Raw genomic sequence first — 19,374 nt, forward strand, 5'->3', positions numbered from 1 at the left:
TGCCAAAGGTCATGAAGCCTTTATTACTAGATATTTGATCCAGCTTATTTCAAACCACAGTATCAACACCAGGACTCTGACGCAGGAGAGGAGGTGTAGGAAGGAGAGCTGTGCAAGCCCAAGGTCCCGTCCCTGGTTTGAAGGCATCAGCTCTGCAGATGTGATACCTTTGACACCTAATAAGCAAGCTGAACTTTCAGGACGGTTGGTCTCCTCTGCTTGCTTTCTTGGTCTTTTCCTTCCATGTTTTTAATACATCCAACTGGCAGGCATAGACCTTTGGCGGATCAACTCTTGAGTGGTGGAAATCATCCCGCAGGTCGAGGGGGAGATGGGGCGGGTGGTGATATCACACGGCAGCAGCACGCAGACACGAATGAGTGCATCTTGCCATTGCTGCTGGCAGCCCTGGGCTAACGGCAGTGCCATTCGCCGTGCTCTCCGCAGCTCGTCACGGCTGACCTGCAGACCCTTCCTTTCGGAAGGCACGGGACCGGCGGTGCCGCTGCCGCCCGGCGCTGCGCCCGGAGCTTCTCCCGCAGCCTCCGCTGGCCTCTCGTGGCCACCTGCGGGATCGCCGCTGGCTCCGGGAGCCGGAGCGGTCACCGCCCGGGCACGCGGCATCCGCGGGGTCCCCTCCTGCTCCCGTGCCTTCCGGCAGAGATATAGGAATGGGGAAAAAAAACACAAAGAGAAGAAATTAAAAGAAGGAAAAAAACCAACAAAAAAACAAACAGAAAAAAGTAGACCTTGGTGCTTCCTACAAAAATAAATCCTCTAACGTGTGTGAGTTGATCTGTAGACACACTCGAGAGTAGGAAGGCTCTCTTGAGACCTGGACAGACTCCCTCAATGGGCCAAGGACAGCAGCATGAGGCTCAATAAGGCAAAGTGCTGGTTCTGCACTTGGGTCTCAGCAAACCCATGCAGCACTACAGGCTGGGGAAGGAGTGGCTTGAGAGCTGTTTGGCAAAAAAGGGACTTGGGGGTGCTGGCTGGGAGCAGCTCAACATGAGCAGTGTGTGCCCAGGTGGCCAAGAAGGCCAATGGCATCTTGGCCTGAACCAAGAACAGTGTGGCCAGCAGGACCAGGGCAGTGATTATCCTTCTGTAGTTAGCATTGCTGAGGCTGCACCTCCAGCTGGGCTTTGGGCCACTTTATAAAGGACTTTGAGGTGCTGGAGCTTGTCCAGTGAAGGTCAACAAGGCTCGTGAAGGGCCCAGAAAAGACGTCTTACTGAGCTGAGGGAGCTTAGTTTGTTTAGTCATGAGAAGAGGAGGCTCGTGGGGGGACCTCATTGCTCTCCACAACTCCCTGAAAGGAGGCTGTAGTGATCTGGGGTTCAGCCTATTCCACTGTGCCTGCAGTGAGAGGAAATGGCCTTCAGCTGAGATGGGAGAATCAGATTAAATATCAGAAAAAAAATTATCACTCTGAGCATGGTCAGGCATCAGAAAAAGTTGCCCAGGGGCATGGTGGAGTCACCATTCCTGGAGGTGTTTAGAAGGCAACTGGATTTGCTGCTGGGTGATGTGGTTTGGCATTACAGTGGTAGTGCTGGGTTGATGGTTGTACTGGATGGTCTTATGGGTCCCTTCCAACCTTGATGATTCTATGGTTCTAAACCAGCCCCCCAATATAAAAAGTGAGACACAGAATAATGTCACTGTTGAGCCACTAGCAGAGAAAAAGACCCGGATTCTCAACGTGGCAAGAAAAGAGAGCTTTATCATTTTGATTCCAACTTATATAGACTTTTCAGAGGTCACCCAGATTGGTCAGGCCTGATTGGCCAGGCCTGAACTGTGCAAATCTTGAGACACTGTTTTAATAACATCCAAACTTTATCTTTGTTTATAAAACACAGGAGAAAAATTCTCATGGGAAAGACCTGTGCTAGCCACAGAATAAGGGGCAAATAAAAGTATATTCAATCACAACAAAGACAAGGAACCTGGCAGAGCTTAACAGATAAAAGTGCAAAAGGATTACACACCTCTACAGCTGATAATAAACATGGGTTTTGTCATTTTGTGGGGAAAATAACAGTGTGTCTCCAGCTGAAGTACAGCGGTAACAGACATTGCCTCTTGGCCCAAGTGAGAGGAGACTCAAACCTTCCACATGTGGGAAAGCTTACAAGCCATGGTAACAGACATCCCAGCCATGGGGTTCCTACACTTCTCTAACCTGCTTTGTGCTCTCCTGGCTTGGGCTGCACATTCAGACTTCCCATCAGAAAGACTCTCTTTACCAAGATAGACAAGTCCTTTCAGTTTGGATGGACTACTCCCCTCTCAATCTCTTTCCAAATCCATCAGAGCTTCTCCTCTTCCCACTCCAGTCCTCTGTCAAGTTCTCCTCCTTTGCAGTGCTGTTGTCATCACCTAGCAAGCTTCTTTCTCCAGGTGAAGCATCTCACAAAATAAAAACCAAATAAAAAAACCTTTCTACTGAACACAGAAGTTTTAGAATGCAGGGCTCTACAAACCCTCTGGTTAAATTCAAGTTGATTTTGTGTTTTCACCTACCTAATCTTCATACTATTTTTTTCCACTGGACCTGACACTGATATTGCTGATCCCTATGCCTAGTAAACCAGATAGCAACCTCTGTACATAAATTTTATTGTGTGACACTTTTGTCACAGAAGGGACACCTGCCAAGACCAAATATCCTGTCAGCAGCACGGATGTTTAACTTATGGAGAAGGCAGAAAGTTTCATGGCTTCTTCTTTGAAAAAACCAAACCAAACCAACAAAAAACTCCACCCCAGACAAAACAAAACCAAACAAACCCCTGCATATCACAAATTTTGGTTAAAATCAATGCTGTGGGAATAGAAGTCTTCTGAATTAAATGGCCTACTGTTTTGTTAAAAAAATTGCATATTCTGACAAATATAAGTGAAATACTATAGAATGGAGAGCAATTAATTGATTGCATAGGCCTGATTATTACAGAATGTTGTGCAGATAAGCACAGAATCCTAGTTTCTGTCATCTTTTCAGGCTTTGCACTAAAAAGACCAAAAGCACATCTTGTACTTATTTTGGGTGTTTGCATTTTTGTACAGAAAATGGCACACTGCATCAAGGAGCCAAAAGAATTGGAAGTGTTGACAAACTTACATCTCTAGAGCATTTTCCTCCTGCAGGTGCTCTTCTAAAAACAAAGCAAGAAACCAGTAATGTTGATCTAATAATAGAGAAGCACCTTTCTAATAACAGATGAATACTTCCTTCTTGTTCTAAGAAAATAAAGGATTGCTTTAGAATCATAGAATAAGTTGGATTGTGGAGCACCTTTAATCTATGGATCTAGTCCAGCTGTGGCTAGCACAGATTTTTCCCATGAGAAGTTTTCTTGTGTTTTGTAAATAAAGATAAAGTTTGGATGTTGTTGGAACAGTGTCCCAGAACTTGGGCAGTGCAGGCCTGGCCAATCAGGCCTGGGGGAAGGCTTCTGACTGACCAATCTGGGTGACTTTTGAGAACTCTATAAATGTGATGAAATCAAAACAATAAATGTCATTCCTTCTTGCCACTGAGAACTGGTGCCTTCATTACTCTGCTAGCTGCTCAACAGCGACAGTCCAACCTCCCTGTAATGAGCAAAGACATCTTCAACTAGATCAAGTTGCTCAGTAGGTCAGGTTGAATAGTTGCTTTTCTGTTCAACCTGACCTTGAATATTTATAGGAACAGGGCATCTACTGCCTCTCTGGGCAACCTTTTGGGTATTTCACCACCCTCATTTTGAAAAACTTTGTCCTTATGTCCAACCTAAATCTACCATCTTTCAGTTCAAAGCCACTACCCCTTGTCCTATTGCAACAAGACTTGTTAGAAAGCTTGGCCTCATCTTTCATGTAAATCCATTTTAGGTACTGGAAGGCTGCAAGTAGGTCTCCCTGAAGCCTTCTCTTTTCCAGCATGCAATCCCAACTCTCTCATCCTTTCCTTGCAAAGCAGGTGCTCCATTCCTCTATCTTGGTGGCCTCCTCTGGACTCACTCCAACAGATCCATGTCCTTCCTGTGCTGGGACCCCAGAGCAGGATGCAGAGTTCCAGGTGGGTCTCACCAGAGCACAGCAGAGGGGCACAATCCCCTCCTTTCCCTGCTGCTCATGCTGCTTTGGATGCAGCCCAGGACATGTTTGGCTCTCTGGGCTGTGAGTGCACATGGCTGGGTCATGTCCAGCCTCTCACCCAGCAGCACCCCCAAGTCCTTCTCCCCAGGGCTGCTCTCAATCCCCCATCCTGTATTTATACAAGGGATTGCCTCAGGCCAGGTGCAGCGCTCTGTTGATCCTCATGAGGTTCCCATGAGCCCACTTCTCAACTTTCCCTTAGACCTTTGAAAGTTTTGCTGAAATGGCTATTTTTAGTCAAATCTCTCTTTTTATAGAGGTAGGAGGTTGAAGGAGATAATTTTGAAAACACATTCTTGGAGCCAGTAAGGGTGGAAGAATAAAGTACAATGGTAGCCAAGGGAAAGGGTAAAACACTGCACCCAGTAGCTCATACTGTAGCAACTCTGCATTTTCTGCTTTGCTTTCCTTCAATAGACAGTAGCCCCTACTTGAAAATGTAAATGAATGTTGCTATCTACAGCGCCTTGTAATCTAGCATCAGCTAAAAGCATCAGCTAGCCAATGCAACTGAGGCCTTGCAATCAGGACATCACTGACTGCGGCGTTAAACACATATCTCCATGATGGTATGGTGAAAACACTTTATTGCAAAAATCGAAGGTTCTTAAACTGTTAGTTTGTTATGAGTTTACATAGTTGTGAGGCACAGCAAATGTGCTAAACCAACCACCATGAACCACGGTAGGAGCAGTTATCAGATGTAACCAACCACGAGCCCCACGGTGTGAGCATTTATTGGTTCTAATAATTGTTTTACAGCTATGTAACTTGCTTTTCACCTCTAGCTTAGCCGAGTCATTCCCAGAATGCTTTTCTAGTTAGGCAACAGAAGTAACAGAAGTGAGCAAGGATTTTACAAGGGCAGCAAGGCCCTCACTTTGCAAGGCACTTCTATTCTGCAACAACTGACCAGCCTTGAAACTGGTTGTTTGGAAAGACTCCTTCTCACCTCAAACCACTTTTTGCTATTTGCTAAAGTGCTATTTGCTCCATCAGGTTTTCTTGGACATACTTAAATGGAAATATTTATCAATTTCAAGTCTTTTTCCTCTATACAAATGATCTGTTTACTGTTCAGATTCCTATACTGCATTTATCTAGCCATGTGTTACCTCAACAGTCACATATAGAACCACAGAATCACTTAGGTTGGAGAAGACCTTTAAGATCATCAAGTCCAGCCATTTATCCAGCACTGTCCTGTTCGTCACTAAACCACATCCCTAAGTGCCACATCCACACATCTTTTAAATATTTCCAGGGATGGTGACTCGACCACATCCTTAGGCAGCCTGTTCCAGCTCTTGACAACCCTTCTGGTGAACAAATTTTCCCAAATATCCAATATAAACCTCCTTTGGCACAACTCGAGGCTGTTTCTTCTTGTTCTATCACTTGTTACCTGGGAGAAAACACCACTGCCAGGTGGCCACACCCTCTTCTCAGGCAATTGTAGAGAGTGATAAGGTCTCCTTGAGCCTCCTTTTCTCCAGGCTGAACACCCTCCAGACTGAGCTCCCTCAGCTGCTCCTCACAGTACTTGTCCTCCAGACCCCTCACCAGCTACATTGCCCTTCTCTGGACACAGTCCAGCACCTCAATGTCTTTCTTGTAGTAGCATTGCATATATGGGGCTCATATTTTAAACAAGACCATCTCCACAAGGAGTGACTAATAAAGTTACAGACAGGAGATGTCTTTCTTTTCATGCTTATCTCCACTGTTACAATCCTGAGATGCCTACTCTATTGGGATTAAAAAGGGGCAAAAAAAAAAGGCAAACACTCAGACTATGGTGAGATGCGAGTGTCTGAGACAGCTCCCTTCCCAGCTCTATGCTAAAATCTGCATAATTCACATCCTACAGGGAGCTGAGAAGGGCAGTCCAAAGCAGTCTGGGGGGGATAGCTGATAACATGTCAGGGAACCTTCTGCAGCACCCCAGCTGAGGGGTCCCTCAGAAACACTGAGAGGCACGATAATCTTTTTCCTTTTGTTTTTGTTTCTAATTAAGAGCTGCTGAAAGCCAGGTTTTCTTGGCAATGCTTTCTTTCTATCAGACCAGAATTTTATCTGGGCAGATTTTTCAGGATTCTCTCCTGGGATTTCTGTGTGTCTGTAAGTCCAGCAACTGAAGCCTTATTGTGCATTCACAGCAGCTCTGACTGGCTGCTGTGCGACTGGTAATCCTAGACACATTCACAGCGCATATGCACCACGGCTGCGTAACACCCAGCTCAGTAAATCCTGTGTTTTCTGGCCAAAGCAGACAGATTGTGCGCACATGTTCAATTGAAGCCTGTGTGCCAGGAAGTCTGCAGTGTCAGATTTACTATTCTTGAGCACACACCTTGCCCAGGAATGCCTGGAAATCTTACTTAATAGGATGGCTTCAGACAGAAGGTTAGAAAATTACATAAGTGACGCAAAAAACTGTATTTGTTAATAATGCAAGGCAGAAAAAAAGAGGGCAAATAAAAAATCACACATTCTGGCTCTCCATTCACTCAGCAATGCAGTCTTCCAGCTGCTGCCAATAATAGTCTCAAGTAAGGTTCAGTTATAAATAGGAATGGGAGTTTCTTGTAATATAGATGCTTTTCATCCCCACTTACCTTAGTTCCTTAATATTTTTCCTGCTGTATCTGCTAATGCCAGCATACAGGCCCCTTATCCTCCAGCAGAATAAAACTGCTGAAAAACAGCCTTGTTTTGCTATCTCTCCAGTCCAGCCAGCTGACCTTAAAGAGATATTTGAATGATGATTTTGGTTTTCCCAGTCAATGCCTCCATACAATGCCAAAGTGCATTTTTTAACAGATGAACATAATTTGATCACCAGCTTGGGGTTTGTTTGTTTGTTTTTTGGGTATTTTGGGTTTGGTTTTTCGGGGTTTTTTTTGTTTTGTACTGATCTTTTGTAGAAAGCTAAAAATCAAGTGCTTAAGAAGATCACTGAAGAGCTGTCTGTTATAAGGAAAAATGAGCAAGAACTTCCCTTAGCCCAGGTACTGTCAGAATTATTCATTTCACTGAGTGATTCTGCAGCATGAAGAAATGTAATTCACAAAGAAGGCAGATCATAGAATCATAGAATGGTTTGGTTTGGAAGAGACCTTTGAGACCATCTAGTTCCATACCCCCTGCCACAGGCAGGGACAACTTCCACTCGACCAGTTTGTTGAAAGCCCCATCCAACCCGGCCTTGAACTGGGCAACCTGTTCCAGTGCTTCACCACCCTACAGTAAATAGTTTCTCCCATATATCTAACCTAAATTTCCCTTTTTTCAGTCTGAACCCATTACTCCCTATCCTACCACTACAGCTCCTGACAAAGAATCACTTCTCCAGTATCCCCCTTCAGATATTGGAAGGTTCCACACAACCTTCTCTTCTGCATGGTGAATAGCTCCAACTTCCCTGGCCTGTCTTCACAGGGGAGGTGCTCCAGCCCTCTGATCAACTTGGTAGCCTCCTCTGGACTCACTCCAGCAGGTCCATGTCCTTCCTGTGCTGGGACCCCAGAGCTGGATGCAGAGTTCCAGGTGGGTCTCACCAGAGCAGAGCAGAGGGGCACAATCCCCTCCCTTCCCTGCTGCCCATGCTGCTTTGGATGCAGCCCAGGACACGTTTGGCTGTCTGGGCTGGGAGTGCACATGGCTGGGTCATGTCCAGCCTCTCATCCATCAGCACCCCCAAGTCCTTCTACCCAAGGCTGCTCTCAACCACTTCTCTGCCCAACCTTTAGGGTGACTTTAGCCTGGAGAAAAAGAGGCTCAGGGAGACCTTATCACTCTCTACAACTGCTTGAAAGGAGGTGGTAGCAAGGTGTGAATCAGCTTCCCCACAAGGCAACCAGCAACAGATGAGAAATGGCCTCAACATGCATCAGGGAAAGTTCAGGTTGCAGATCAGGAGAAATTTGTTCACAGAATATTCTGAGTTGAAAGGGACCCTCCAGGATCATCAAATCTAACTCTTAAGTGAATGGCCCATACTGGGATTGAACCCAGAATTCTGGTGTTACTAGCACCATGCTCTAACCAGCTGAGTTAAATTCAGGGTAGAAAGGATTGCTAAATATTGGAACTAGCCACACAGGGAGGTGGTGGAATCACCAGTCCTGGAGGTGTTCAAGAAATTACTGGATGTGGTACTTAGTGCTGTAGTCTAGTTGACGTGGTGATCAGTCACAGGTTGGATTTGATGGTCTTGGACATCTTTTCCAGCCTGATTCTGTGTAAATCTGTGGTTCTATAAATTGTAGATGTATTTGCCCTATGTCAAGAGCCTCTCATATCTCAGACATGTGCCTCATATAGCAGAGATGTGCCTATCTGAACAAAATACTCTGATCCTTTGTTAGTTCTTTGATTTCTTCTGTTGTAGGTGTAATAGAACACCAACCCAAGAATGAAAACTCAGATGATCAGCCCAGACCTTAAATGTGTAACTGAATTTTTCCATGCACTTTTTCCTACCTTTAAAAAGAAAATCTGTGACACTAGCTTATATCTAAATAAGTTAGAAATATGATCTGGTGGGGGTGGGGTTACCTTATTGTCACCCTTTTCTTTAAAACAAACTGAAAGTTAAGAACAGCAAAAATCTTTATCAATCTCAGTTATTTGCTGAGACCTCTCTGCACTGCCAATTTTCCTTGCTCACAAGCAACATCAAATCAAAACATTTGTATCCAACAATCCTTGTGACAGTAAAAATAGAAAAAGCTTAAAGCTAGAAAATGGACACATCATTTTCCTCTTTCCTTTTCACCCATAAAGGTGAATAGTGACATTTTCTTTACATATAAAGAAACACATTAATTAAACTACTATATAATGGTATCTAGAAGTTCAGATTTCCTTTTTGACATCTTGTTAATCAAATGCTCCAAACATCATAGTGAGAAGTAAGCCATGAATGACCCCATAAAGTGAAATCCAGTTGCACTCTTTGATCCATAAGGTTAAGAAAGCAAGTGGTGACAGCTGATAAATGTGCAGAAATATAACATTTAGATGCAGCTCAACACTTCTGCATAGGACAGACGGCTGGTGGGGAGCTATTGATTATGAAATAACTGCAGAAGGACTACTATTCCTGGCTATCGTATTTTGCTAGTTAATTGTCCATCTTGAAATTCACTGAGATGGTTTTAACTAATTTAATTAAATTGTTTGTGTCTATGCCACCAGGCTATATTGTCATTGTTGCTCTGTTGCTTTTTACTTTCTCATGTTCCTATGTGTAATTCATTGTCATTTCCCCACGTAGCCCCATACCTCAGTTACCAAATATGGGATTTTAGTTCGAAAGTAAACCACAGGTTTTCACCTAGACCTTATTTGTTCATCTGGTTTGTGGAAAGTGTGGCAGGCAGTGGCACAGATGGTGCACACAAGATGTGAGGTGGCAGGTAGACTTCTCTTGAGACATGTGCTGTGATCAGTTACTATCTGAGGCGTGGATTCGACACTGTTTTCAGAAAATGTGGATACCAAAAACTTCTCTGATTCCAGTCAGTTTGTATATGACCATGGGCATCAGGTAGATGCTCTTACTGACAATTAAAAAATCAGTATCCACACCAGCATAAGCTCCATCAGCTGTGACTTACACCTGGCCCCTGACACCTGATGTTGTCATCATAAACAAGCCTTAAGTGAAAGGTGCAGTGGTCCTCCATATGGAGACAAGAATGCAGCTTCCCCAGCCCAGATACCTCCCACAAGCAGTAGAAGCAGGGTGTCTGAGCAGGACTCTTTCAGTTGCAACACATACTGGGGTTTGGTGAAGAGTGCAGCTACCTGCTTATACTGCCTGAAGAGAGAGGGTGTCAAGCACTGCCTGTGGCAGTGGCAGGTAGTTTCAACCAAAGATATGCCCAGGGAGAGCTTCTAACAGACCTGGGAATGAAAACTGGGATGTAGGACAACACTGAGTGAAGTTTTTCTGCTCAACTGAATAAACAGGGCAGAAGCAAGAGCTCTTCCCTGATCCTGTGTTTGCCGAGGCAGAACAGCTGCATTTAGTGCTCAGTCCAGTGTTACAGATGTGGACTGTGCTCTCTGGACACTCAGGGCTTAGTTATAGAGGGAGATATGGCTGAGCTCTAGAAAAGCAGCACTGAAAGTCTGAAATTGCTGTACACACTCACACTGGCAAGAACTCAGTTTGGGGTACACGTCTAGTGGAAGCTGAGGAACACACATGGAGATGCTGGAGGAAGAAGATCTTTTCCCTTCAACTTGCACCCACCCAGCACCCACCCCTCTGAGTCTTTCTGTTGTTGTGTACCCAAAGCTGTGCACAACATCTTTGACTGGAAAGCCTCATTCAAAGTCACAGACAAACTTATTGAATAGTGACTCCTCTCCTCACAACTCTTCATTTGATAATTCATTTTAGGGCACCATGTTTCATTTCACAGTGGGATGGTCTGTCTCTCTAATTTGTCTAATATAGATAGGAGGGGCCATTAGCAAGCTCCTTTGACTTGTGCCTCCAAACACTCTGACAAAAAGATAAGAATGCCAATGTGGGCTTTTGTGACTTATCTTGCACAGTGACTTCATCCTCCATATTTAGAAATGAGAAATTAGTAAAATAACCAGAAGATACACACTAATCTAGTCTCTTTTCTAGTATTCTTCAGTAATATGCTGAGTAGATGAGTGTACACAAGAAGACCTACCTGCCGAAACTGCAAGAAACACCAGAAAACAAAAAAATGCATGTTATCTTTTCGGGTGGCATTCTCATATCAGTCACTTAGAGCAAAATAGTTTAAATACGTGTTTAAATATTTGTTACAGCATGCAAGAGCTCAAAATTTTGTTACTAATACAGAATTCTCTCTGTACTCTGAAAAGGACTGGTGTGAAACTGACCTCTAGTGGTTAAAATGAATATATCGTCAAACCCTCAGCACCCCACGAGGTCTTGCCTCCCACACTTCTGCACAAATCCACCATTCAGGATCCTGGATGTATATTTCAAAATCTAAGAATGACATCACTGCTTTAGAAATATAGTTCCCCTTAGCTCCAGTTTGTGTGGATACAATCGGAGGAAAATGTGAACATCACTTGCCAGATATTCAATTTAACTGTTTCTATTCAGTGTTTAAGATGCACACATCTGGAGAAGTGGCCCAGTCCAGACTGATTAAGAAAGTCTGGCAGCATTGGCAACGATATTTATATAACAATAATAAGGTTGAATTTGTTGCAGAGATCTTTTTCCACTCTACAACACTGTGCAATGAGCAGCTGTCATTCAGAACACAGAAGCAACTGTAAAACAACAAGACAATTACTGAAGAAAAGTACAGAACCTGTACATGTAGCTTGGTGTTTACTAGCGAGGAATAAAGAGAGTGCTGGCCAAGTAACCTCATATTGTGGTTTGAAATGGGGAATATGCTGTAAGAATTTAGTCATCTCTGGTTTTCAGAACAGGAAGACTTGCTTAGTAATCTGGACATCAGCACATCTAACTGTTCAAAGTTATATGTAACCATGGACAAAATAGCAAATCTCTCTGTGCCTGGCCTAGTTCCCCATGTACGAAACAGGATTAGCAGACTGGCTGAAGCCCTGCAAGTTTTTTGTAATTTTAAATCTCCCAGTTCCTTGGTTCATGCTAGTGAAGTCTTTTGTGTTTTGAATTAAGGCTTTTTGACCCTCACAGCATGAGAGAAAAGCTGGAAGTGAATGCATTATATAGACTGGCAGTATGGTTTTTTTTAAAAATAATAACCAACCAATTAAAAAAATCTGATCATTAAACAACTTTTTTTTATGGGCCTTGGTATTCGGTAGAACAAAGAACGTCTGTCATTGCCAACACTGGCAGTTGTCAACATCGTGAAGGAAGTTCTATGAATATTGTCACCAACTGTGCAGGACCACCCTGAAAACCACTGCTCTAACTCTCAGCTGCCAGGCAACTCATCACAAAAGCTGAGAATGACTGACCCAAAACAGGCTCTTGGTTTTTCATCACAGTTACCACGACGAGGCAGAGTGCCACCGCAGGCTCTCCGTCCCGCCGGGTCCCACTGGGCGTCAATGCAGCATTTTCTTGCTGTCCATGCGCTCATGCCACAGGGGCGGCGTGCACAAGCCTTCGTTTTCAGCAGTGCTGCTCTGCCCACACCCGTGGCGGGGCCGGACAAGGAGAAGTGGCAGCGCTGCTCCCGCAAGGTTCGCTCCGCACACCTGCAGTTATGCGTGATAAGGAACTCCGCACAGAGGCTTCACCAGCTTCGCTCACAAGGTGTCACCCACGGGTTGCACTCGTGCAGATCTGCTGGCTGCAGCTGCCAAAGTGACTTTCGGGAAGCTGTGGAAATACTTGCATTAGCGCTGGGTTTTCTCTCACAGCCACGGCTGGGCAGGTCATCCATGTCTCATGGTGAAACCAGACTGAACATGTGCTTGCTGGTCACTGCTACGCTGAGCACGCCTAAAAGGTTTCCACTGACATCACCTTTCGGAATTAATTACATACTTTTCTCTTTTACTCTCATTCATTTAGCATTTGCATACAAAGTGGTCAGAATGGGATAGACTTTGCATACCTGAGCCTAAACAGTGCTTCACAGAAGCAGCAGAAAATAAGGAAACAGGTTTCCCATTTCACCTATAAAGCCCCTGACTTTTGGAGAGCAACGCCTGTGCTGAGGATACCTCTGGCAGGCACCTACAGAAAATATTACCACTGAAAGCTGAAAGTAGCCAGGACTTTGGAAGCGTGAAAGTGACCATGACTGGGAATGAAAGAACAAGCAGCTGCTATGTCAGTAAATCAGCCATCCAGCAATGTCAGTCTGACTGACACAGTATCCTACTGTCACAATTTAGAATCAAACGTAGATAGTACTCCAGTACCTGAAGCATTCCATATATTGGGATGATGTGTATTAAGGTCATTGTCATATTCAGGATACTGCTTCTTCAACCATTTCTGTGCCTGGGTTAGGTTATACACAAAAGTGACTTGAAAGTACTGTTGCAACAGGACTGTTTGCAAATGCATCAGCCTAAGTGTGGATTAAAATCTTGCTGAGTCAGGACCCAAGTGCTTGCTCCAGCACACAGATTTGTAGTGTCTTTAGCACTGTCCTGACAATTCTCTGACACATCTGTAACAGACAGAAAGAGGCTAATAGCATCCCATCTGCAGTCAGTCAGTCTCAGATCCCTGCAATTAGATGTTATCATTGCATTTGTGCTTGTAAAATGTCTGACGGATCCTATGATTTCACTAATTTGCAAACCCACAAGTCTGGTTAAAATTATACTTGAGTAAAAGCTGAATAAATATTCGCAATTTTACTCAACAGTTAGATGATAATGATAATAATAATAGTAATAATTAATAGAGCTGAAGGTTCTACACGTTGCTCTTTTTCCCAGCGTCAAATCCCAAGAAAGAAAGATCTGCAACACTTCAAGTGAAAGCGGAAAAGGCAAGTTTCACACTTGTGCACCCTCCCCCCTGCAAGGCACACATTCCCTTGGGTCTCCCACTCTTCCTACCGCCTCTGCTTGCATCAGCTCTCCCTGCACACACAGAGGCAACAGCCTCTTTCAGGGGTCACCATGCTCTCACTGTAGTCTCTCTGCTCCCTAGAGAAACACTTTAAAACCCTTCCCCCTAATTTCCGTGGTAAACTCATCAGCTGCACGTCTCTACTCCTGCCTGCACAGCTGGCTGACACACTGCAAATGCACCACATGCAAAACACAGACCTTGCATCAGCATTCAGGAAATTGAGAATGTAGTTTGTGGCTTGACCAAAAGAAAAAAAAGGGGGAGGTAGTGGGGGGAGGAAATAGCACTTGATGAGAATAATGTGAAGACTTCTGCTTTCTCATTCACAGAACATTTTAGGTTCTCTTTTTGTAAATTTGAGGCCACCCGTGAGAGCAGACCCTTGTCTTCATGACAGAACATGCCCTGGGTCCTGTCGTATATTTTATACACAGTACATTCCAGAGTCCACTCACAGCTCTGTTGGCTGCATGCAGGTTCTATAGAACATATCTGGCATATGGCCTATGACCAAAAGATAACAATATCATTAATGCAGTAACATGCTTCAAAAAGTCACACCATTGTTTCACAAAGAAATCTTCAGAAGGCTGTGAGAAATTTCCATTGATTCTCCAGATTAAGTTTGCTGCCACACCAAAAACTGTAATGCTTTTGCACCCCATTTCTAGCACAAAAGGAATAAACCCTCACAATTACTTGGGTGCTTTTCAAGGATATTTGTGACCTCCAAATGCCCATTGCATTGCCAAGCTGCACAAAGGAGTTACACTGCATTCATTCCTCCTGCCACAATCCCACTCAATGCTGCACATCAGGAAGGTGCTGGGGGAGAAGACCAGGGCTGGCTGTGCCCTACCCTATGTCCTTGTGACACCTGCACCCCACAGGCCCTGCTCTGCAGAGTCCACTGCTGGCAAACAGAGAGAGAGAGCCAACTCTCCAGTCACTCATCTAACATTAGGTCTGCTGCTGGATGACAAAATGGACACTGCATGCATACAGACTGACTTTGTCTAGGGGCAGAGGCGGAGGGAGCATTAGATGGGAATGTATGAGATGTTGAGTTTATTTTAGGCAACCTAAGCCTGGAAGCCAAGTCCCTTGTGTTACTTAACAAGGCACAGTGCTCACAGTCTCTCAGATGTAACTGCCTTCACAGAACATTTAAACTCATCTTCTTGTAATGAATTCAGATTATTTTGTTAAACTAGAATTGCAGACAGCCCAAGGACATACACGAAATAATTTGCAAGAGTCTGACTTAACCATTTTGTAGCCGTTTGTGCCAGCTCAAAGACAGAGAGAAAGACAGCTTATGAGGAAGATGTGTAACCAAACTACCTGAAACCCAAACTCAATGCTCTCCCTTGAAATAAATGTTCATATTTTCATGCAATAGCAAAAGGCAAGTAGAAAGTAAGTCACTAGCAGCCTCACTTGTACTTTGTCCAAGGCATAACAGGAAGAGCTGCTCAGCTTTGATTTTTAATTTGCTGTAGGTCTTAAATCTACAGCAGGAATGGTATCATGGGAATAAACAAATTACTGTCTTAACCCAATTTAAAACAGTTTTGGCTGATTCACACCATCTATAGAGTACTATTCAACACATAGTAGCAGCTATCTATTTCTAAAAATGCATGACACACACTTATATATGGAGCAGTAGGAGGCAGAACTCAACTGCGCTAGTTTTCTGCTTTATGAGTGAGATCAGACAGGCTTGTACATTTAAGTGTATTGCCTGATATCTCTGAGGAACATATTTGGTACTCCAAGAAGAGCATGGCACTGGAAATCTATGTTCAATTAAGCATATTCACAGAGCTCTCCTGTTCTTTTAGGAGCCACAGTATTCCATAATGTTTTGCCTCCCTGGTGGCATATATTCTTTATTTCAAAATCTGACAGTTGGTGGCTCTGAAATATACATTTCAGTGACAGATAAGCAGCCTAGCTCAGCATATTTAGCTAACCTGTTCATAAAACTCCTTAGCATCATGCCAAGCAGTGAAGTCAGTCCCACACTTGCCTTGTGACAATTTCAGGTTCCTTTCAGAGAAACACTGTGTTGAAGGGTGCCATGCGTACAGCAGATTCTTTCAGGTTCAGCTGCAAATGGACAACAGTTGCCCATGTATGATAGCTTTTCCACCCCACAGTTCCCCAGTTCCTTAATTCATTCAGTCAGGGGCTGCAGTCATTTTGTATAGTACCAATTACTATTGGTTTATAATCAGCCTGTGATGGAGGCTAAGACCCTTCACTCTGTTGATTGCATCCTGTATCAGCCACTCCATTCCCTCCCATGATGGATGTCAGGTTCAAGAGCAATACTGCTCCACTCATTCCATTTACTCTTTTAAAAGATTGGCTTTTTTCCAACCCTTTTCAATGTCTTCACTGTTCCATTTTTTATTTTTCACTGTCGACATTAATGGTTCAGAAAGCTCTTTGGCCAATTCCTGGAAGTTATCCAATCCTGCAGACATTTAAATGTTTAAGCTTAATATCTGCCATTTAATATCCTCCCTCGTCACTCACTAATGGAACAGAAGGTAATCATCACCGTATCCTCATACCTTTCACACATCCATCAAAGACTAAAATGTCTCTTCCACAGAGAAGCCATTTCAAATCCGTAGCCTCTGTTGGTGGCCCTCCCCATCACAGCCAGATGCCTGAGGCAGCATGAAGGCAGGGCTGGGGCCATGCCAAACTGCCACCTTGAAGTCCAGCAGAAGGGGAGCCCTTAAGCTCCAAAGTGATTTATTTCACAGTTTCTTGTACTATTTCCTGCATCCCCTATCTTGCTCCACCATCCCCTATCTTGCTCCAGTCCTTGTTATCCACAGAGAGATGCATGCATCCCTCTTATGCAGTTGCAAGGAAAGAAGCCCTGCCTTTGCTGTTACCACCAGGGAGCAAAAAGATGCCATCGCAGACTTTCACCCTTGGCTGGGATTTGCCTGTCTCCCCCAGCAGTCCACTTAAGGATCCAGGGAGCATTGCGCTAAGCACTGGATTAGGAGGGACATATGGACCCTGCCATGAAGGAGAGCAGCAGATCCCAGCTGGGTCTAACTGAACAGCATCATTGACATGGTCCTCCACAGACAAGAGGAGAAGTCCCAAGGAACTCACCTAAACTCACCTTGCCACAGGTACCTCGGATCTGAGAACAGCCAGGTACAACACCAGGACACTGCCAAAAAGGAGAAGGTCAAAATCACACAGGGTAGTGGTCTCCATAAATAGTCTGAAGGTGTATTAGATACTTCCTCCTCCTTTCTTGTCTGGGGTCTCTGATTCTCTTAAAAGACCAATACCTCCAACCACTATTTTTCATGAAAGATGAACTTCCATTAGATATTGGATTAAACTAGCCATGCCCTCAAATAAATCCCGGCTCCTGTCACAAAGCTGTAGACACACTTTGAAAAACAGTGTCAGAAATAAGGGGATTTCTGCTTGAAAGTAATTCCCTAAAGCTACAAATACTCTGATTCTCCAAAGCTATGAAGAAGTATGATTGCTCTCAGACAATAAGAAACAATTATTTCTAACTTTGGATAGTGTTTTTCATCACTGGATCAAAAAGGCCTTTTACAAAGGAGACAAGTATTATTATTATTATTATCATCATTATTATTATAATTATTATTCCTATTTTACAAAGGGAAAAACTACCCTAAAGAGAGGCCAAGAGGCCATTGGTCAGTCATTTGGCCACTGATGGAGGTAGATAGTCATTTCATTTCCAGTCAGATCTTGTGGCCACTAACCTGCCTACAGAAGTAGGCTATTTACAGAAAGTGGGTTATTTCCTGTGTGACAGATCATGACCACACGAACGGATAACCAACTAACAGTGGAAATTACCCTTTTTTTTTAAATGTGGTCTATTTCTGTCCTTCTCTCTCTGCAGAGGTCTATGAGATCTGTGCTTCTGAACTCAGACAGTCTAACAGAGAGGATTTAAGCAGCCATCAAAGAACCCCATGGAGATCTATGGATTTTCCAGTAGTGTATGACTATCCATTTAATTCAGCTTACTTGTGAAAGAGAGAAAAGCTTTACACTAACTTCAGGCCTGCTGACACACATTTTCAAAGCTGAAGCAGGCTGGTTCTGTTAGGAGAATGACAGGATATTTCTAACACACAGTATGAGGCGTTGATGGTGGTAAATTGCCTTCACTTCCACAGAGCAGCTTGAACGTTGCACATTGTCCTTATGGCACAAGAGCTGGTTAGGAAAGGGTGCTTGTTGCTGACTCTCCTGATGGTGGGATTCCATCAGCATCACTACTCTTGTTCTCACAAAGCAGATGGAGTACTCCAGCTCTGCTTGCTACACATCTCTGCAGCCCCTAAGAATAAAAGTAGTGAACATAACTAACCCTCCAGGAGTGAAAGGATTGGTGAGTTGAGCAGAAATTGGTCTCCTTGTTCCAAATGCATGGGTTAAGGAAAACTTTCATGTCTACATGGAGGCCAGACTTTGCTAGAAAAACACCCAAAAATTAAGCAATGGGAAATAAAAGTTTCCTCCAAAATCCAGAGATATTTAAGCAGGACACAGAAGCACAAACACTTCAGGTAATGAATATGTTGCTTTGAGGGCAAATTCTTCCTTTGATGTAAAGTGAAAGTGATGTTCTTGGTATCAGTTCATGTTTCAGTGGTATAACAACAAGCAAACTTAGCGGACTATTAAGAATTACGTATCAAAATTTATAAACACATGTTTTGGCTGAAAACATCCTAATGGGCCATATTCTTTTCCCTGTGGCATGGATGCACAGCCCTGCACCCCAGCAGAGCTGTACTGCTCACAATGTACCTAATCTGCATGCTTTGTGTTTACCTAATCTTATGAAAACTGGAAAATTGGCACCTACAGAAACATGAGAGTTTTCCCAAGTGCATTTCAATTCAGGGTTGTTTACCCAATGACTGTAACTGTAGAAATTGTTAATTGTTTTATTTAATATTTTACATTAAAAATGAAACTTTTGTGAAAACTGTAAGTTTGCAAAGACAAGGCCGTGGGCTAGATGCAGCAAAGATGTGCAGAACTGAAGTGCTTCAATTTTTAAATACTTGACTCCTGCAAAAGGATCAATAGTTTCATGTTATGTCCTGTGGCTGCTGAAACAGTGTTCTGGAAGTCCTCGGTGCCTCAGACTGGCAATGCAAAACACTCACTTCACAGAGGTGCAAAACCAAGCATTGAGCACTGAAAACATGTGAAATGTCATCACACTCCAGAGGCTAAATATGGGTCAGGGCTGCCAGAATCCACCATCTTTAACCCTATTCTGAAAAACAGTTCAATCTAGTGCTCCTTGGTGCAATATTGAGATCTTGTACAGTACAGAAAGAAATAGAAGAGTTAAGTTTAGGGATAAATCTGAGAGACCTGAACTCTAGACCTCACTCCAGAGGATGTTTCTGTGTATGATACAAGCGATATTAAGCACAAGACCAAGCTATGGAGCTGCCTGGTTCCCTTACAGGTAGACCTGTGTCATGCCCCCTCCTGAATTCCCTCCTTCTCATTTTTGTTCTCATTTAAATATTAATGTCAAAGGACGTCTAGTAAAGACAATCAATTTTTTATCCCAGTCAAGTAAATTCCTTGCA

The 19,374-nt window shown here is 43.7% G+C and overlaps 1 protein-coding gene across 1 annotated transcript in view; it reads right to left on the reverse strand.

Moving 5' to 3' along the window:
* Positions 1-19,374, reverse strand: part of LOC146424679 (uncharacterized) — a 30,258-nt gene continuing 10,884 nt past the window's right edge. The window contains exon 5 of the mRNA XM_085042415.1: positions 1-651. Coding sequence (XP_084898541.1) covers positions 250-651 — 402 coding nt within the window. The 3' untranslated portion in view covers positions 1-249. The remainder of the gene's footprint in view (positions 652-19,374) is intronic.

The sequence above is a fragment of the Lichenostomus cassidix genome, chromosome Z (genome assembly GCF_008360975.1).
Source record: "Lichenostomus cassidix isolate B80296 chromosome Z, HeHo_3.0, whole genome shotgun sequence".
Taxonomy (NCBI): domain Eukaryota; kingdom Metazoa; phylum Chordata; class Aves; order Passeriformes; family Meliphagidae; genus Lichenostomus; species Lichenostomus cassidix.